Source organism: Heterocephalus glaber, unplaced genomic scaffold (genome assembly GCF_053883595.1).
Source record: "Heterocephalus glaber isolate CG9 unplaced genomic scaffold, H.glaber_assembly_v1.0 deba00001546, whole genome shotgun sequence".
Taxonomy (NCBI): domain Eukaryota; kingdom Metazoa; phylum Chordata; class Mammalia; order Rodentia; family Bathyergidae; genus Heterocephalus; species Heterocephalus glaber.
Genome location: NW_028258339.1, coordinates 1,745,642 through 1,761,641, shown reverse-complemented (window position 1 = coordinate 1,761,641; position 16,000 = coordinate 1,745,642). Strand labels below are relative to the sequence as shown.

At 44.3% G+C, this 16,000-nt stretch overlaps 1 protein-coding gene across 4 annotated transcripts in view; it reads right to left on the bottom strand.

Annotated features, from left to right (window-relative positions):
• The window catches only part of Shroom4 (shroom family member 4), a 273,979-nt gene that overhangs the window by 43,629 nt on the left and 214,350 nt on the right, over positions 1-16,000 (bottom strand). For 3 of the 4 annotated variants that reach the window (XM_087189707.1, XM_021249971.2, XM_087189706.1), the window contains exons 3-4: positions 6,711-6,845; positions 407-2,879 (exon numbers count right to left, since the gene is read on the bottom strand). In XM_087189707.1, coding sequence (XP_087045833.1) covers positions 407-2,879; positions 6,711-6,845 — 2,608 coding nt within the window. Of the gene's footprint in view, positions 1-406; positions 2,880-6,710; positions 6,846-11,716; positions 12,101-16,000 lie in introns of those variants that run through there. The other variant, XM_021249972.2, reaches the window with a different exon arrangement.

The following is a 16,000-nucleotide window of genomic DNA, read 5'->3' as shown; positions in this document are numbered from 1 at the left end:
ATCCTCATAATTGATCTGTGAGGCTGCCATGATTCTCAACTTTAGAGATAAGGTAATAAGAATAACTTCTTAGTACTGGCTACTTTATGAGGTAAGTATTTTTTCCTTTAAAGATCATATAATTTCAAATTGTGGTAGTTGAATGCGTAACAGCACTTAGATATCAATTTTATAGTCAGGGTAGAAAACCCAGTTCTGTTCATCTGACAAAACAAAAGTTACTTTTATCTAGTTTAAAGATCCACAGGTGTATTGTAATTTTGGTGACTAAGTGTTCTGCCTAAGATTACCAAGCCACCACTTGGTAGAGACAAAATGATAAGTATTACATTTTCAAATGACTTACCTATCTTCCTCCTCACAAGGAGAATAATGAAACTCAACCCTCCATGGACCAAGTCCTCACCTGCACTGTCAGCTTCCTGGATTTCCAAGTGTTGCCAGATGCCAAGCTGCTCTCCTCGACAGTACTGTGCTGAGGATTATGATAGCAAGCTGCACACCGTATGCATGGGTGGTGGTGGCACCTGCAGTTGTAGCAGTTTGGCATCATATTTCTCTTTAGCAAGCCAGGGCAGATTTCTCCGGAACAATAAACGCAAGGGTCATGGACCATAGCTCCCTGAACACTGCAGGAATAAGAGCAGGTCCTGTGGCAATCAAAATCACTGCAGTGCAGTGGCTTGCAGCATAAAGAATTTTCTAGACCCTTGTTTACAAAGCATTCTGAGTAAGTGGGAGCTTCTGACTGAAGGGGTGACATGGGATGATATGACTGGTCTGTGGCATGACATGGTTGGTCTGTAGAATAATATGATTGGTCAACTGGATGGCACCTCAATTCCCTGTAGCTAGAGCTCACTGACTGGAAGTTTTGGTCTATAGGTTTTGGTCTCTGGGTGAAAGTCTTATTACTATGAGTAGTTAAACCTGGCAAGTGAGATGTGGATAAGGATTTGCTGCTCTCTTCAAAGAACTTTCTTCTGTCTGCAAAGGGCAAAAGGATGGCTTCCTCTCCAGTTTGGGTAATAGAAGCTTTCAATTCCTTGGTGTCACTTGGGCTGGAAGGGCCTTCCATGACTAGTGACACATGTGGCGGTAGGTGATGCTCTGGAGACCATCTTCGATGACCTCTACGGACTCCATGGTAAGCATGTCCTTTCTCAGAGTCTGAAGAAGATGGGTCAGATGCTTTCCACCGGGTGTTCAGGCCCACAGAGGACTGGCCAGGCCTCTGGCCAGGGCTTATTTGTCCCTCCAAGCCTGTCCTAGATTCATGGCTCTCAGGCGGTTGACTAAGACACTCTGAAGACCCAGCCCTGAATATCATGCTTTTGTTGAAAAGCTTATCTCTGGGGCTAGGGGATTTTTTATATGAAGAGAGAAGAGGTGAATTAGAGGTTGGAAGTGGAGGACTTTCTGGAAGCTCCTGGGTCTCTTCCACTGGCTCCTGAGTGTCACACAGCTTTGACAAGGGACCCTTGCTCTTTTGAAGCTGGGCCTTCCTCCTCTGAATTTCATTACGCAGATTGGTAGCAAAACGTTCACTCTTCCTTCGATTTTGAATTGAACGACCCCGGGAGCCTCCACTTCGCCTACCACCCATCCGACTATACTCCTTGGGGTCACTGTCTCCTTCCTCCATTACTTCTGTGCTGCCAGCTTCTTTAGTGGTTGAGGAACAGTCTTTGGTTTGTTGAAAGAGAGAACCAGAGGCAGCGGGCTGCTGACTGGCCAAGTCACTGCCTGCTCTACTTGCTCTGTTTGGATCCAGGAAACCTCTTTCTGACAGGCATCCATCAGGCTCTCCATGTGGAGAGCTGCTTTGGCTCTGGAGTCCTGAATTCAAAGGCCTATCATGCATTGGCCTGGTCTTTCTTTCTCTGCTGGGCTGATCCTGGGACCCTCCTGTAGGGGAACATGGGCTTTTCTTCCCTTTGTGGCTGCTGTGCAAAGGGGACAGAGTCCACTGGTGTGTATCCTGCCCAGCTGGGTGTTCCATCCCCTTGCATTCCCTGGGATCCAGGTGCACATGCTGTAGGTGGGATACCAGTAGCTGTTCAGGGGCACTATGGCGATGGCCTGTGGGTCCTGAAAGGTGTAGAGGGCTACCAAAGGAAGGAGCCTCAGTTAGCTCTGCTGGTGTCTCATTGAGCAGGCTGGCATCTCTGCTGGAAGCTTTGTCACACGTTTTGAGAGAAGCCTCCATGAGGAGATGTTCAGAGCCTTGCTGGCTAGATTCTGGAGGCTGATTGAGCTCACAGTTCTGATGGTCCTCGCTTGTCTCATGGTCTTGCCCACTGAGGCAGCAGAACCTGTGAGGGTTCCTTAGGGATAGGACTGTGTCTAACCTTGTTTTCTCCTGTTGCAAGGAGTCTGCAGGCTCAGATGCCCTGCCCTGTTCTCCATTGAGAAGTTGGGCTCTGGAGGCCTGGAGGCTGTCCCGCCTCACTGGAGGTTGCGGTGGGCCCCTGATTATCTTAGCAGGCCCTGAGTGGTGGATCTCCTGGGAGTGGGATGATATCTGAGAGTTGGGGATCAGGTTGCCAGTGTTGGTGTGCTGGCTACTTCCTGAGGTCTCAGACCCATTAGCCCTGGCATTGGAAGCCTTAGCTGACCGTAAACCTTGTGTGATGCACTCTGCAGGGGCTGCCTCCTCTGGCCTGAGGGAAAGAGCACAGTCAGAGGCATTTGAGCTGGCTGAAAAGGAGCTGTATGCTGAGTCACGCTGGTTAGGATACATGTTCTGTTCAATTGGCAAGAGGTGGCCCTCATAAGTGGCTTGGCCTGGTTGCTCCAGGCTCTCCATGCTACCAATGGAGCTGCTTTTCTCAGTGCTGCAGTGCCGGGAGAGAGGACACCACTGCACACACACGTCACTGTAAGACAAGAGGAACACTTGTTAATTAGCCAAGCCACCAGATCCCTTTCACACCTTGGCTAGCCCTACCATGGGAGAAGGCAAAACAACCCAGAGGCACCCATTCCACAAATGTGAGATCAATAAGGCAAGAAAGAGAGAAAGTGTAGTAGGGAAGGAGGTGGATACTGGGGTACTGCAGGGACATGGTAAAATGAGGGGCATAAGACAAAGATTGCAAGTGAAAGAATGCCATGGGGATTATGCACCATTCCCCTGCCATCAACAAGTTTGGAATTGCTTCTGGGCTGTCACTGTCTGCTGGGAATCAGCATGTGGCTCTCTGCCAGCAGAAACAGTCACAGAATATCATTAGACAAGGGTCCTAAAGGGCTGATTCAATTTCAGCCAGATCATTTCATAAATCAGTGGTTCTCAACCTGGAATGTGCATCACCATTACATGGAGGGCTTGTTATAACACAGGCCACCAGGCCTTATCCTAGAGTAGTGATGGTGAATCTTTAGAGCTTTCAATGATTAAAACAGCTCACTATGGCATGTGTGCCATAAGTTCACCACCACTGTCTACAGAGTTTTAGGTCCAGTTGGATCTTGAATATTTGTACTTTTAACAACTTCCCATGTGCTGCTGGATCCAGCTGCTGATCCAAGGCCCCTACTTTTGAAAATCACTGTTGTCAATTAAGTAAGACTTGCAAAAGGAAGGAACTTTGAAGAAGTAATTTTCCCAAGATCACTCGGGTTGAACTAGTGGCACAGGCAGGTTGGGAATTTAGGCGTTCCCCTATTCTATTCTTTTTTATTTTTCTTTCTTTTTTTTTTACTTAAATTATTTTATTGGTACATTTTAGGTATACAACACATTAACATTTCTCATTGGGAACTTGTACCTTTACATGATGCATCTTGGTTCTTATTTTTTTCCCCATTCCTAGCCCTTCCTTCACCTCCTCCACCCTTTCTGATTTACAAAGACTTTGTTTCCATTTTTTCCATTTCTCATCATTTTTCCTTCCCCTTCTTTCCTTTCCCCTGCCCCTCCCACTACCCCTACCCCTTTGGACCTTTTCTTCCTATTTTGCATTATCGATTATTCATTCTAATCATTGGTACATTTTAGGTATACAATATAATGACATTCATCATTGGAAATTTGCACCTTTACATAATCTCTCTTGGTTCTTATTTTTCACCCTTGCCCAGCCCTCCCTTCAACCCCTCCATTCCTCCCAATTTACAAAGGTTTTGTTCCTATTTTTCCATTTTCTCATATTAATTCCATTCCCTTCTTTCCTATCCCCTACCCCTCCCACTTCCTTCCCCTTTGGTCTTTTTCTTCCTATTTCACATTACCTATTATACGTTTTAGTCCTTATTTACACTTTCAGTTTCTCACACCTGAGAAACTATTTGGTATTTATACATGTGTGTCATATTTATTTCACTTAAGAGTATCGCCTCAATGTGCATCCATTTAGCTATAAATGTCTCTAATTTCTCATTCAAATCTATAAAAAACTTAAAAAGATCAGACCTCCCAAATTTAAAGACCCAAATGGGATCTCTTCTTATTAAAAGGCTTCTGCACAGCAAGAGAAACCACCAGCAGTGTGAAGAGACAACCCATAATGTGGGAAAAATTCTTCACCTGCTCTTCCTCAGACAAAGGTCTACTATCTTGAATCTATAAAGAACTTAAAAAGATCAGACCTCCCAAATTTAAAGACTCAATCCAAAAATGGGCATCTGAAATGAACAGACATTTCTCACACAAAGAAGTAGAAATACCAAATAAATACATGAAAAAATGTTCAACATCACTGGTCATTCAAGAGATGCAAATGAAAACAACGCTGAGATTCCACCTCACTCTAGAAAGAATGGCTGCTATCATGAAATCAACCAATAACAAATGCTGGCAGGGCTGTGGGGAAAGAGGAACCCTGCTCCACTGCTGGTGGGAGTGTAGACTGGTACAAGCACTGTGGAAATCAGTATGGAGATACCTCAAAGAACTAGGACTGGAAATCCCATTTGACCCCACTATTCCCCTGCTGGGGATCTTCCCCAAATAATTAAAAGAATCATATCACAGTGATATATGTGCACCCATGTTCATAGCAGCACAGTTTGTGATAGCTAAAACTTGGAAACAGCCCAAATGCCCATTAACTGGAGACTGGATAAAGAAAATATGGGGTTTTTTTCTGTTCTTTTCTTAGAGCCTTGAGCATGCCAAGTAAGTGCTCTACCTCTGAGCTACACCCCCAGCCCTCCCCCAATTTTCCTTGATAATAGCCATCCTGATTATTTACGGAAAACTGACAATGTGGCTGGAACTTTACCTAGGAGGGGAGATCATTATTGCCACTGAACAACTGAGAATACTGAAGCTTAGAGAGGTAAAAATCAACTGAAAAGTTCACTATTATGCTAAAGAAGCAGAGCTGGAATTCAAACACAGGCCTTCATGAGTTCACTATTTTCTCTTTTCTGATACCATCTTTTAAATGGGAATAATAGTGAAACCTGTGTCAGAGAGTTTCTGTGGTGATAAAATCAGATAATACATGTAGAGCCCTTGTCACAGCCTAGGCATCTAGCCAGGCCACATGGTAGTGGCCACTCTCTTGACTGTTGTTAGTATTATCAGCATCAGTATTGACTACCAATATTGATATTACAGTGGCCTCTGCCCACACATGCATCCTACATCCCCCACAGCAAAGGCCAACCAGGGAGACAAACAGCAGATGCAATGTCGAATTTTAAGTACCATTTCAGTGACCCCCTCTGATTGAAACTCCAAAGGTTGCAGGCTGCTTTCAAAAAGGCCATAGTCCAGAAAGCCACAGCTGAGCCACAGCTGAAGGCCCTCCAGACCTTCAGGTCAGCATCCCTTAATTCTTGCTCCCTGCCTTTCCCCTTAGCCACTCTGCTCACTTGTGTTCTGGACTAAGAATCCACCAACAGCTTGTTGGCAAGAGAACCTGCTACTCACTCTACCACCCTTCCTGCTGGAAAAAATTTTTTAAAAAAAGGAACACTCAACCTCCACTCAAATAGGAGCCCAGCTCAGAATGTGTTTCTGTGTATTCTTCTAGGACAAAACCACCTCTCCCTAAGTCTCTGGCATCCAATGCCAAATAAAGTCACTGAGTCAGAGCAAACTCAACCCTTAGTTTCCCTAAGTCTCTGGCATAGAAATCCCTTCTTGGAGGGAGGATCTGGTTGTGGAAAGGAAAAGGCAGCCAAGGGCAGCACATTGGTTGGTTCTGAGCTTCTCAAAAATGTTGTCTACCACTCAGATAGCTGTTTCAACAAGAGATAACATTGATGTCCCTGAGTAGAGTGATCTTCTTTGCAGGTAGACCCTGTTCTTCATGGAGGTCTCCGTTTTAGAAGCTTTGGCCCTGTAATAGAGCTGATAAACACTGGATGAAGTTCCCAGTGATTGCTGGAGACAGAAGACACAGCCAAAATGAAACCCTGGCAGTTCTCTTATATTAATAGAGCAGGGATATGCAAAGGATCAGGAAAAGAGACTGAGAAAGACCAGCTAGTGAAACAGGAAGAGAAGTAGGACAGTGTGGTGTACTGTAAGCCAAATGAGGTATTTCAAGAAAACACTGTCCACAACAAAAGGGACAGGTCCAGAGTCACAGAGAGTTAGCAGTGGACTAAGACAAGAGCACAGGTAATCTGGACTCCCATGTCATTTTCAGTTCTACCACTCTTAGCTCTAAAACATCCAGCAGGGACGAGGGCAGAGGAGAAGGAGTGGCCAGGCCCTTCAGCTCACCTTGAGCGGAAGGCTCCAGACTTACCCTGTGTTGCAACCTGAATGCCAAGATAAGCTGAAGGCTTCAGAAGGAAAATGCATGGTGGTAGCCGCTTCAGGGCATCCCTCCAGCAGCTTGGACACATGCCATGAGTGCGGTCTACTGACAGGGGCGTTTCTCCTACAACAAGAAAGGGACAGGAAGTTAGTTTAAGGAACCAAGGCTGAAATCACTTCCCAGGCAGCTTCCGCTCCCACCCCTTCTTTCCCTTCAATGAGGTAGAACATCTTGCAAGGAACTGGTGTGGGAATCTGAGGACCCCCCTCAGCTCCCAGTACTCAGGTCTCCTTCATCCTACAGAGCGATCCCTGGAGATACAGAACACCAGCTTCACAGGGCTATTTTCTTCATAGGAGTATCCTTATAATAATGCTAGACACATAGTAGATGTCAGTAAATATTTGTGGAATAAAAGAGAGCTGCTGACCAATGAATACCGAGCCTACCTTCACTTCTGCTTGAGGAAAAAAAAATTAATTTTGCAAATTTCCAATTTTTCCTTGTGAAAGGAAGGCAGAAGTGACTGAACAAGTCAACACTGGGCTGTAAAATCTCTAATTTTTACACATTCATTCAATAGGCATTTGCTGTACTTGTACTGGGTACCATATACATGTAGCTCTGGGGTACTGACATGAACCAAAAACAATCTGGGCTTGAGGACTTACAGATTCATTACAGGGACAGGGTTAATCCAAGTAAAGCATGGTAAAGGCACTGAGAGAGTGAAGGACAAGTTGAGCGTGCAGGTGAGACACTTGAGTTTGTAGCCAGCGTGGTATCAGGGAGTCCTAACTTATATGAGGGGAAAAAGAACAAAGTGATGAATGGCACAGTGCTAGGCTTACAGGGAGACTGGCTGCAAATCAGGTCGGGAGTGAATACAGAGAAATAGATCTGAGGCCAAGTCCCCCAGTGCACACTGGTGTTGGAGGCTCTGGCCACAACTCTTGCACTGACTGGCTCATACAGGTTCCATCTCTGTCCCCAAGCATGATTCACACAAATAGATGCCACTCTTACAAGTGGGGAAGGGCACAGGTAATGGGGATGCAAGGGGATAAAGAAATGACCGATGGAACAGAGAATAGAGGGAGAGGGGAAGAAGAAGAATGATAAGAGAGGCAGAAAGAGTATAAAGATAATGAAGAGACGGGGAGTAAAAGACAGGGAGAGTGAGAAAGGAAGAGAAGGAGAAGGAAGGAGGGAAAAGCAGGAGAGAGAGGCAAGCAAGCAGATATTACAGATAAGAGAAATGACAGGAGTAAACAAATGACAGAAAAAGAAAACTCTGAGAAATATTGTAGAGAAATATCTAGTACAGTGAATTGGATGATACAGAGATGAATATCAGAGTAAGAGAAACAGGGACTAAGTGGATGATAGATCAATAGATGATAGAATATTTAGTAGTTTATTTCCCATTTTTTACTAATTTATTCACAGTTATTGTACCAGGCTGCATACTAGGCACTGATGATTCAGAGTTGAATAAGATGAAGGTGCCTGTTTTCAACAAGCTTGGTGTACGGTTGGATAAATCAGCTCTCTACTTTCCAGGAGTGGTGGTGGACAGAGTCAAGCTAGGACTCTGTCCTAGCTCGAAATGGCCCCCACCCCAGTGGAAACATAGAAGATCCTAGTGGTACAAGGCTAAGGTCTAAAAAGGAGTTATAAGGTGCATGGGTTTACTAGGGATACAAAGATTGAATGGCAACAGGTCAGACAGATAAGAAGGTACAGGAAGAAGGGTAGGGTTAGCTGCTTGTCAACAGTCAGAGCCATAGATCAGCAGCAGTGGCTAAGAATTATGGGGAGGAAAGCTAGCTGAGGCCCTCACCTTTACAATCACATTGTTGCAATCACGTGAAACTTAAGAGCAGAGAAGGTAAAGGTGAAAGAAAAGAGGAGTTGGGGGCTGCACTTGCTTCAGAATCTCGCATTCAAATCCCTGCCTTGCAGCCCTGAGATCTCTCCAGCTGCTCTTACCTGGTAGTTATGTGCTCAACAACTACTTACAAATGAAGCAACTCCCACTACTAGAGTCCTGTGTACTACTAGCTCTATGGAGCATGTGTATCTACTATACCCTATGCCTCTAGGCATTGAAGCTGACATGGAGACAAGACATCTGTCCTATTTCAGGTTCTTCTTCCACATCCAGGATTCTTAGGTTCTTCTGAGTCCTGGATTTAAAATGTGGGTAATCAGCCTCAATATCATCTTTGCCCCAACGACACAAGGCCACTCTGAGTTGTACTGTTTTCTCTTATGCTATCTTTCTGTTTTTGCTTCTGTCCTGTTCTTTGCCTCTCCTTTTTTCCCTCTCCCTCTTGCACTTCCTCTCTCCCTCTCTCTCCTCACTTTCACTGTGACCCTTGCACAGCATTATACCTCTCTTCCCAGAATCCTCTACCACCACTTCTTGTTCTAGTCTAGGCCTTTGGTATTTTACTTTCAAAATACCTCATCTGCCCTCCAGCCACTCTCTTCTTGTTCCACTTCCAGTCACTGCTTTTAGATCCTATCATATTAAGCACCAACTGAATTGGAAGCACTCTCTTACTTAAGAATCTTCACTGTCTCACTATTTCTTACCCAGCCCTACCTCAAATTTACAGTGGAAAGGCTGCCTCAAAGCCTGCTATAAACTATTTTACCCACCCAGCTCCATCTTTCCATGTCTGCTCCAGTCACATGCTACAGCAGGCTCTCCCCTTTCTGACAGCATTTCCAGCATAGTCTAGCATAGGCTCTGGAATTGGACTACTTTGGTTTGAACACAAACTCTAGCACTTATTAGATTCTGCTGCTTCAGGCAAGTGACTTCATTTCCAGCTGGCTGGATCACATTGTCAAAAAAACCCAACCCAGGGCCGGGGATTTAGCTCAGTGTTTTCCCCACCTGCTGTGCAAGAGCAAGGACCTGAGTTAGATCCCCGGTACCAAAAAAAAAAAAGAACAACATTGTGGGTGTGTCTGGAGACTGGATAAAGAAAATGTGGTTTTTTTTATAAAATGGAGTATTACTCAGCCATAAAAAATGAGAAATTAGAGACATTTATAGCTAAGTGGCTGCACATTGAGGCCATACTCTTAAGTGAAATAAATAGGACACACATGTATAAATACCAAATAGTTTCTCTGGTGTGAGAAACTGAAAGTGTAAATAAGGACTAAAATGTATAATAGGTAATGTGAAATAGGAAGAAAAGGGGCAAAGGGGAAGGAAGTGGGAGGGCTAGGGGAAAGGATAGAAGGCAATGGGATTAATATGAGAAAATGGAAAAATAGGAACAAAATCTTTGTAAATTGGGAGGAATGGAGGGGTTGAAGGGAGGGCTGGGCAAGGGTGAAAAACAAGAACCAAGAGAGATTATGTAAAGGTGCAAATTTCCAATGATGAATGTCATTATATTGTATACCTAAAATGTACCAATGATTAGAATGAATAATTGATAATGCAAAATAGGAAGAAAAGGTCCAAAGGGGTAGGGGTAGTGGGAGGGGCAGGGGAAAGGAAAGAAAGGAGAGGAAAAATGATGAGAAATGGAAAAAATGGAAATAAAGTCTTTGTAAATCGGGAAGGGTGGAGGAGGTGAAGGGAGGGCTAGGAATGGGGAAAAAATAAGAACCAAGATGCATTATGTAAAGGTGCAATTCCCAATGAGAAATGTAAATGTGTTGTATACCTACAATGTACCAATAAAAGAATTTAACAAAAAAAAAAAAACACCCCATAAAACAACAACAAAAAACAAAGACTAAACCCAGCAAGTGCTAAGGTTCCACTCCTTTGCTTCACTTTGAAAGGTAGCTTACAAAGTACCCTTTATCCCTTTCTCTCTCTCTCTCTCTCTCTCTCTCTCTCTCTCTCTCTCTCTCTCTAGGGTTTCTCCAGAAATAGGAAATGATCCTATCCTAAAGGAGACAAAAGGGACACTAGGAGAAAAATGACAGTCTGGGAGGAAGAAAATTCCAACAGATGGAAGTGGAGCCAGAGATGGAGACTTCTAAGTCTAGTTTGGGAAGGGAGAAGAAACTCTAGAGGGTTTCATATTTAGCCTGGTATTATTCCTGAATTGCTCTAGATTTGGAGCCAGTTGACACTTGTACTGAAGTCTTAGCTGTGTTACCTTGGGCAAGTCACTTCTCACTTCTCTGAGTTATAGGTTCTTCTTTTCTTTGGGGTGGGGCTGGGTATGGAATCCCAGCTAGGCAAGACCTCTGCCACTGAGCCACACTGCCCCAGTACAGATGGGGAAAGTGACCATCTCTTTCTTTTAAATTACAGTGTGGATTAAATGTAACCCCATGTGTGAAATCAATTGGCATAGTGCCTGACATAGATATTTTATAAACTTCAAAAAACCCAACAGGAGCCATTTACTGAATGCTTCAGGTGTGCCAGGCACTAAGCATTTTACACGCATTAGCTGCATTAATCCTTACTGCAACCTAATGCACTGAGAGCTATTATTACCTCCACTTTGCAGATGAAGAAACAAAGACAGAGAAAATTTAAGTGATTTGCCAAGAGCACACAGCTAGCAACCAGCTGAGTTAGGGTGATACTCAGATCTCCAACTCTTTCTAGGATACCACATGACACCTCCTCTCTGATGAGGTCTGTCTCAGAAAACATGTGTACCTGAGGCTTGCCATAGCCATTCCCTCAAGAAGCAGTCCAAAAGAGGGTTCTAATAATCCTTGAAACAATCCCATTCTTATGCAGTGTGGAAGAGTGATGATGAGAAATAAATAGATAAATGAAAAAAATTCCAGCCATGATTCAAAGTGTGGAGGCAATGACCCCAGGGCATACCCTTTCTCCTAAGGCTGGCTCAGGTACTATCACTGAACACACAATATTATGTAATTCACTCAAATGCCTTTCTGAGGAAGCAAAAAGTAAAGGACACTGAAGAAAGAAATCAGGAGAGGGAAGAAGGACAGTGGCCATAGCAGTCATGGCTACTGACTGTACCTACCATGGAAGTTGCCCAGGGCGGAGAGATGGATTTGGAGAGAATGAGGTATCCAGCTAGCTCAGACTCTTATCACAACCCCTCCAGCAGTGTCCTCCCTTAACTGGAACCCATCTTCCCTCCAGGTGAGACCTGGGATGAGGAGCCATCAACCCAAGATCCTGTGTGTGATCAAAGGGGCTCAGGAACAGTCAGGTCTCAGTTTTAAGAACAGGAAGGAGTAGCGTTGAAGGGCAGGTATGGCCATCAGCCTGGTTGTGATGTGACCACAGCCTTAGAGAATAAAAGTCAGTGTCAAGAGCTGGGTAGGAGTGAAGACGCTGCTCCAGGAACCAGCCAATGTGCTGGTGGCAAAGGGAAGGATGAAAGGCAGTTCCAGCAGCACAAACAGCCCCCCTCGTTCCAACTCCTACCTCCTCTGAGCCCAGTCCCACCCACTCCATAGCTCAGAAGCCAATAAGGAAGCTGGGCCCCTAGCCACTGCTAGAACTCAGGAAAGGAGCAAGGAAATGATGTTTGGGAAAGATAAAGTGGATGTCTAAAAAGAATTTTTAAAAATACATGTGAGGGAGAAAAATACACCAGAAACATACACTTAAAAGAATTCCTATGCTTCCTGGACTGAGTTGACCCCACCCAGCCATCTCCGAAGATCCTTAGGGTCCCAGAAAAGGAAAGCCTAAATCAGTCAGGTCTAGCAGCCTCCAGGTCCAGAAGAGAAGCACTGTAGCTATTTTATAAAGCTGGAGACAAATGACTGAGAAATTTTCCAAAGTCAAGGTCCTGCCATATTTACAGGGTCTGTACTTCCTAGGAGGAACCTGAGAGGATCCAAAGAAAACTCCATTTCGCACCAGAGGCTCCAACTGCAGAAAAGGTGCCCATTAACAATGTTAGAATAGTGGTGCTTTGGGTCAGTGTCAGTGGATCTGCCATGAATTTAATCTGACCTCTGGCAAATTACTCCCCTTCTCTGGGCTTCTGTTTCCTCTCTAAAAAATAAAACACTGAACTCAATCATCACAAATGATCCTTCCAGCAATAGCAAAATATAATGTAGTCCTACATTCCAGCCCAGGGCTTTAAGTGATATCCTCACTGACCAGTGCATTAGTGAGAACCTAGAGCAGCCCCACATGGGTTTGTTGTATCCCAAGTCCAGGCTCAAGCATCAGAATTTATTCTTTTGGAGATTTGGAGCTAGAGTTTTCCCTTCATAAGACTCCTAATCCCTATTCCCGTTTTCCTTGGCCTCTGGCCCCAATTCTAGTAATTTCTGGCTGCTAAGGAGGCTTACACAAGCTTCTTTATGACAAAAAGTATGCTAGTACTTTTCCTTGTTGGGGAAATCATGCCCATTGGCCTTTTTCACTCTCTTCTCTCTGTGCCTCATAGGGAAGTCTGGGTTGACTTTTATCAACTCTGTGGGGATATGATTTGGAGGAAAGTTGGAAGGTTTGTGGAAGCATAACGAGCTGGCTTACAGCCTCAGGTCTACTGCTCACTAGCTGTTTGGCCTTAAGCATGTCACAGAACCTCATTTTCCTCGATGTCTGGCATGTGACAGGCACTTGATAAGTAAATCAATATTAGTATTATCCCCTATGGAAAATAACAACAGGCAAGATAATGTTAATAGCAAGCAAACGGATTTCTTCAAAAAGAGATGAAAGAGAAAGAACTACTTAAGAGAAGGATCAAAACTAAACCTATAGACTAGAGCAGTGCACTACTCAAACTTTCATGGTCATACAGATCATCTGGGAGTCTTGTTAAAATGCAGATTCTGACTCAGGTCTAAAGTGGGGCCCACACTTTGACTGTCTGATGAGCTCCAGAGTGCTATTGCGGCTGGTGTCATAACCGTGTTTTGAGTATCAATATATTAGAGAATAATCCCTGGTCCAAAAACCACCAAGATAAACAATCTGTTCTCATGTCAATACTCAGGCCTGGGTTCCCAGCCTTTCCTAATCTTTTGGTCATTACTCAGTAGCCTGGTGCATGCAAGTGCTTGCCTGATGAGGTTTGCCAACCCCTACTTCCTCACAAAATAAAGAGCAACTAGTTTGACAGCAGTCTGACCTTGTCAGTGCCCAGGTGAGGCTGAGGAAACAATGACTACAGGCACAAGCATGTTTGTGTGACTGGCTGAGGTAGGGAGGGTGGAAGGATGAGACAGTAGGGTAGTCCCCAATGAGGTAATAGGAGCTGAGTATAGATAGGATGCACTGGAGAAATCTTGGGCAAGGGAAGATAAGGAAAGTTTGGGATTTGGGGAAAGATTGGAAGGTCTGGTGGCAGGAAGCAGCACTCAGCTACTTAGCAGATGTGAGTTCCAGGTAGCATGATCAAGTATAACTTCTTATCCTCAGGACAAGGTAAAAATGGCTTCTTCTTTTCCAGGTACTCAGAAGACCAGAACTTGGCATGGGTGTAGGGGTGCAGGGTACATGAAGTCCGAAGGGGTAGATCATCCAGAAAGTGGCTCTCAGAAAGAGCCCTTGCAAAGACTACTGTGAAAGCTGAGGGGAGGAAGGTGGAACAATTCTGGAAGAAATCAATTTCTAGCTGCCCTATTGGGACTGTCATCCCAATATGTTTAGATAGTACCATCTATCTCTGTACCTGGCTCCCAGTAGATTCCTTAAGAGACACTTGTGGGGAGAGGACAATCAGAAAGAGAATCATGGCTCTACCCAAGTTAGGGCATGAAGAAAATGTGACCCCTGTTGCTTGGTACTGTATTTAGCCTGAAGTTTGAGCTATAATGTAGTATGGGCGCTTTCCACTTTTGAAAGTGTTTGGATAAGGAGAAGCACAAAAAATGGTCTTGATTATCTCTGTTTACTTTCTGTTGCTCTTCTAGCCTCCTCCAAAGGGCACATTCCACCTACCGGCTAGGCAGGAAGGGAAGCCTAGGGGTGGGGGAGGACAGAACAATGCATGGCTTGTTTATCTCACTGAGGAAGGGAAAACCTGCTTGGTAACTATGGAAGGACACAGAGCTCTAACCCCCACCCCACTGTTGTCTGCAGGACATTGCAGCCTGGTGATTCAGAGACCCTTCCTTATTACAGACTCAGTCAAGGGGGAAGTGTGTGAGTGTGTGTGTGTGTGTGCGTGTGTACACACACAAGTGTGATTTTAGAGAGAACTTTCAAGACAATGGCTTTCTCAACAGGCTGAGACCACTATAATCTGGATCATCTGAGAGACAGATACTTTCTGGAGAACAGGTTTTGGTACCCAGTTCTGCTTCCCCATGTCCCCTCTCCTCCCTTTAAATAGCCAGGTCAAATTCTTCCACATAAATCTGCTAGATGCATATCTTTACCTTCTACCTCAGGATCCAACTATGTCTATAAATCAACCTAGGGCAGAAAATAAGTGAGGAAGAGAATGTTGGGGCAGAAATAAAGACCTTCCAAATGCTACAGTGCACAGGTGTTAGGAGGTGCTTTCTGGTTTTCCAAGTAGGGAGTATAACTTCATCTGGCTGGGGACATTACATTTGACCTATTATTCCCATTACTCCATTTTTATACTGGAATCTTTAAAACACAGGGATACTTCTTTTTCCAAAGAAGGTTGGAAGGAAGTAACTGTACACATGACTTGGTAGAGCTTTGTAAGTTTCTGAAGCTAGAAAAATATTTAGCACTTTAGGAAGACAGTACTTGTAATTCTCTTTCACAGTAGGCTTAGGATCAATTTGTAGTTTTTCTCTGTGTAGTCTGATAAAATATATACACCATAGAATGTTTCTGTCAATGATCCTAAAGTCAAGGAGGTGGATGGTGCATATTTTGCAGCTTCTATAAGGAAGAGAGGCAAGTAAAAGCTGAATAATGAGAGAGGGCTTTTCCTTTTCCCTCAGTGTACAAAGACTAAGGGTGCAACATGAGAGGGCTGAGGGAGACATTAGAGGAGCACAGAAGGATAATGGCAGCAAGTACACAGAGGGTTGTCTGACTCAACAGATCGCCTTAAAGCTTTGTGCCATGATGCCTAATTTCCTAAACCAACACCTTAAGCGATAAAGAAGATGGAAGCTATTTGTCCTGCAGCTCTGGTTTCTATCAGTAATATTTATAGCATCTCTCAGGAAGGAGGCAGCAGGAATAATACAAGCTTTCCTCCTCCTTTAAGCTCATTATATCCTTCAGTTCATGCCAAGTATTGGACCTACCATTTTCAGGCATCTGATGGAATCTACATAGGTTTTCTCCACAGTCAAGTCTCAAAACTCTTAGAATTACTTCTAGCCACTCCCCAAGTCATTTC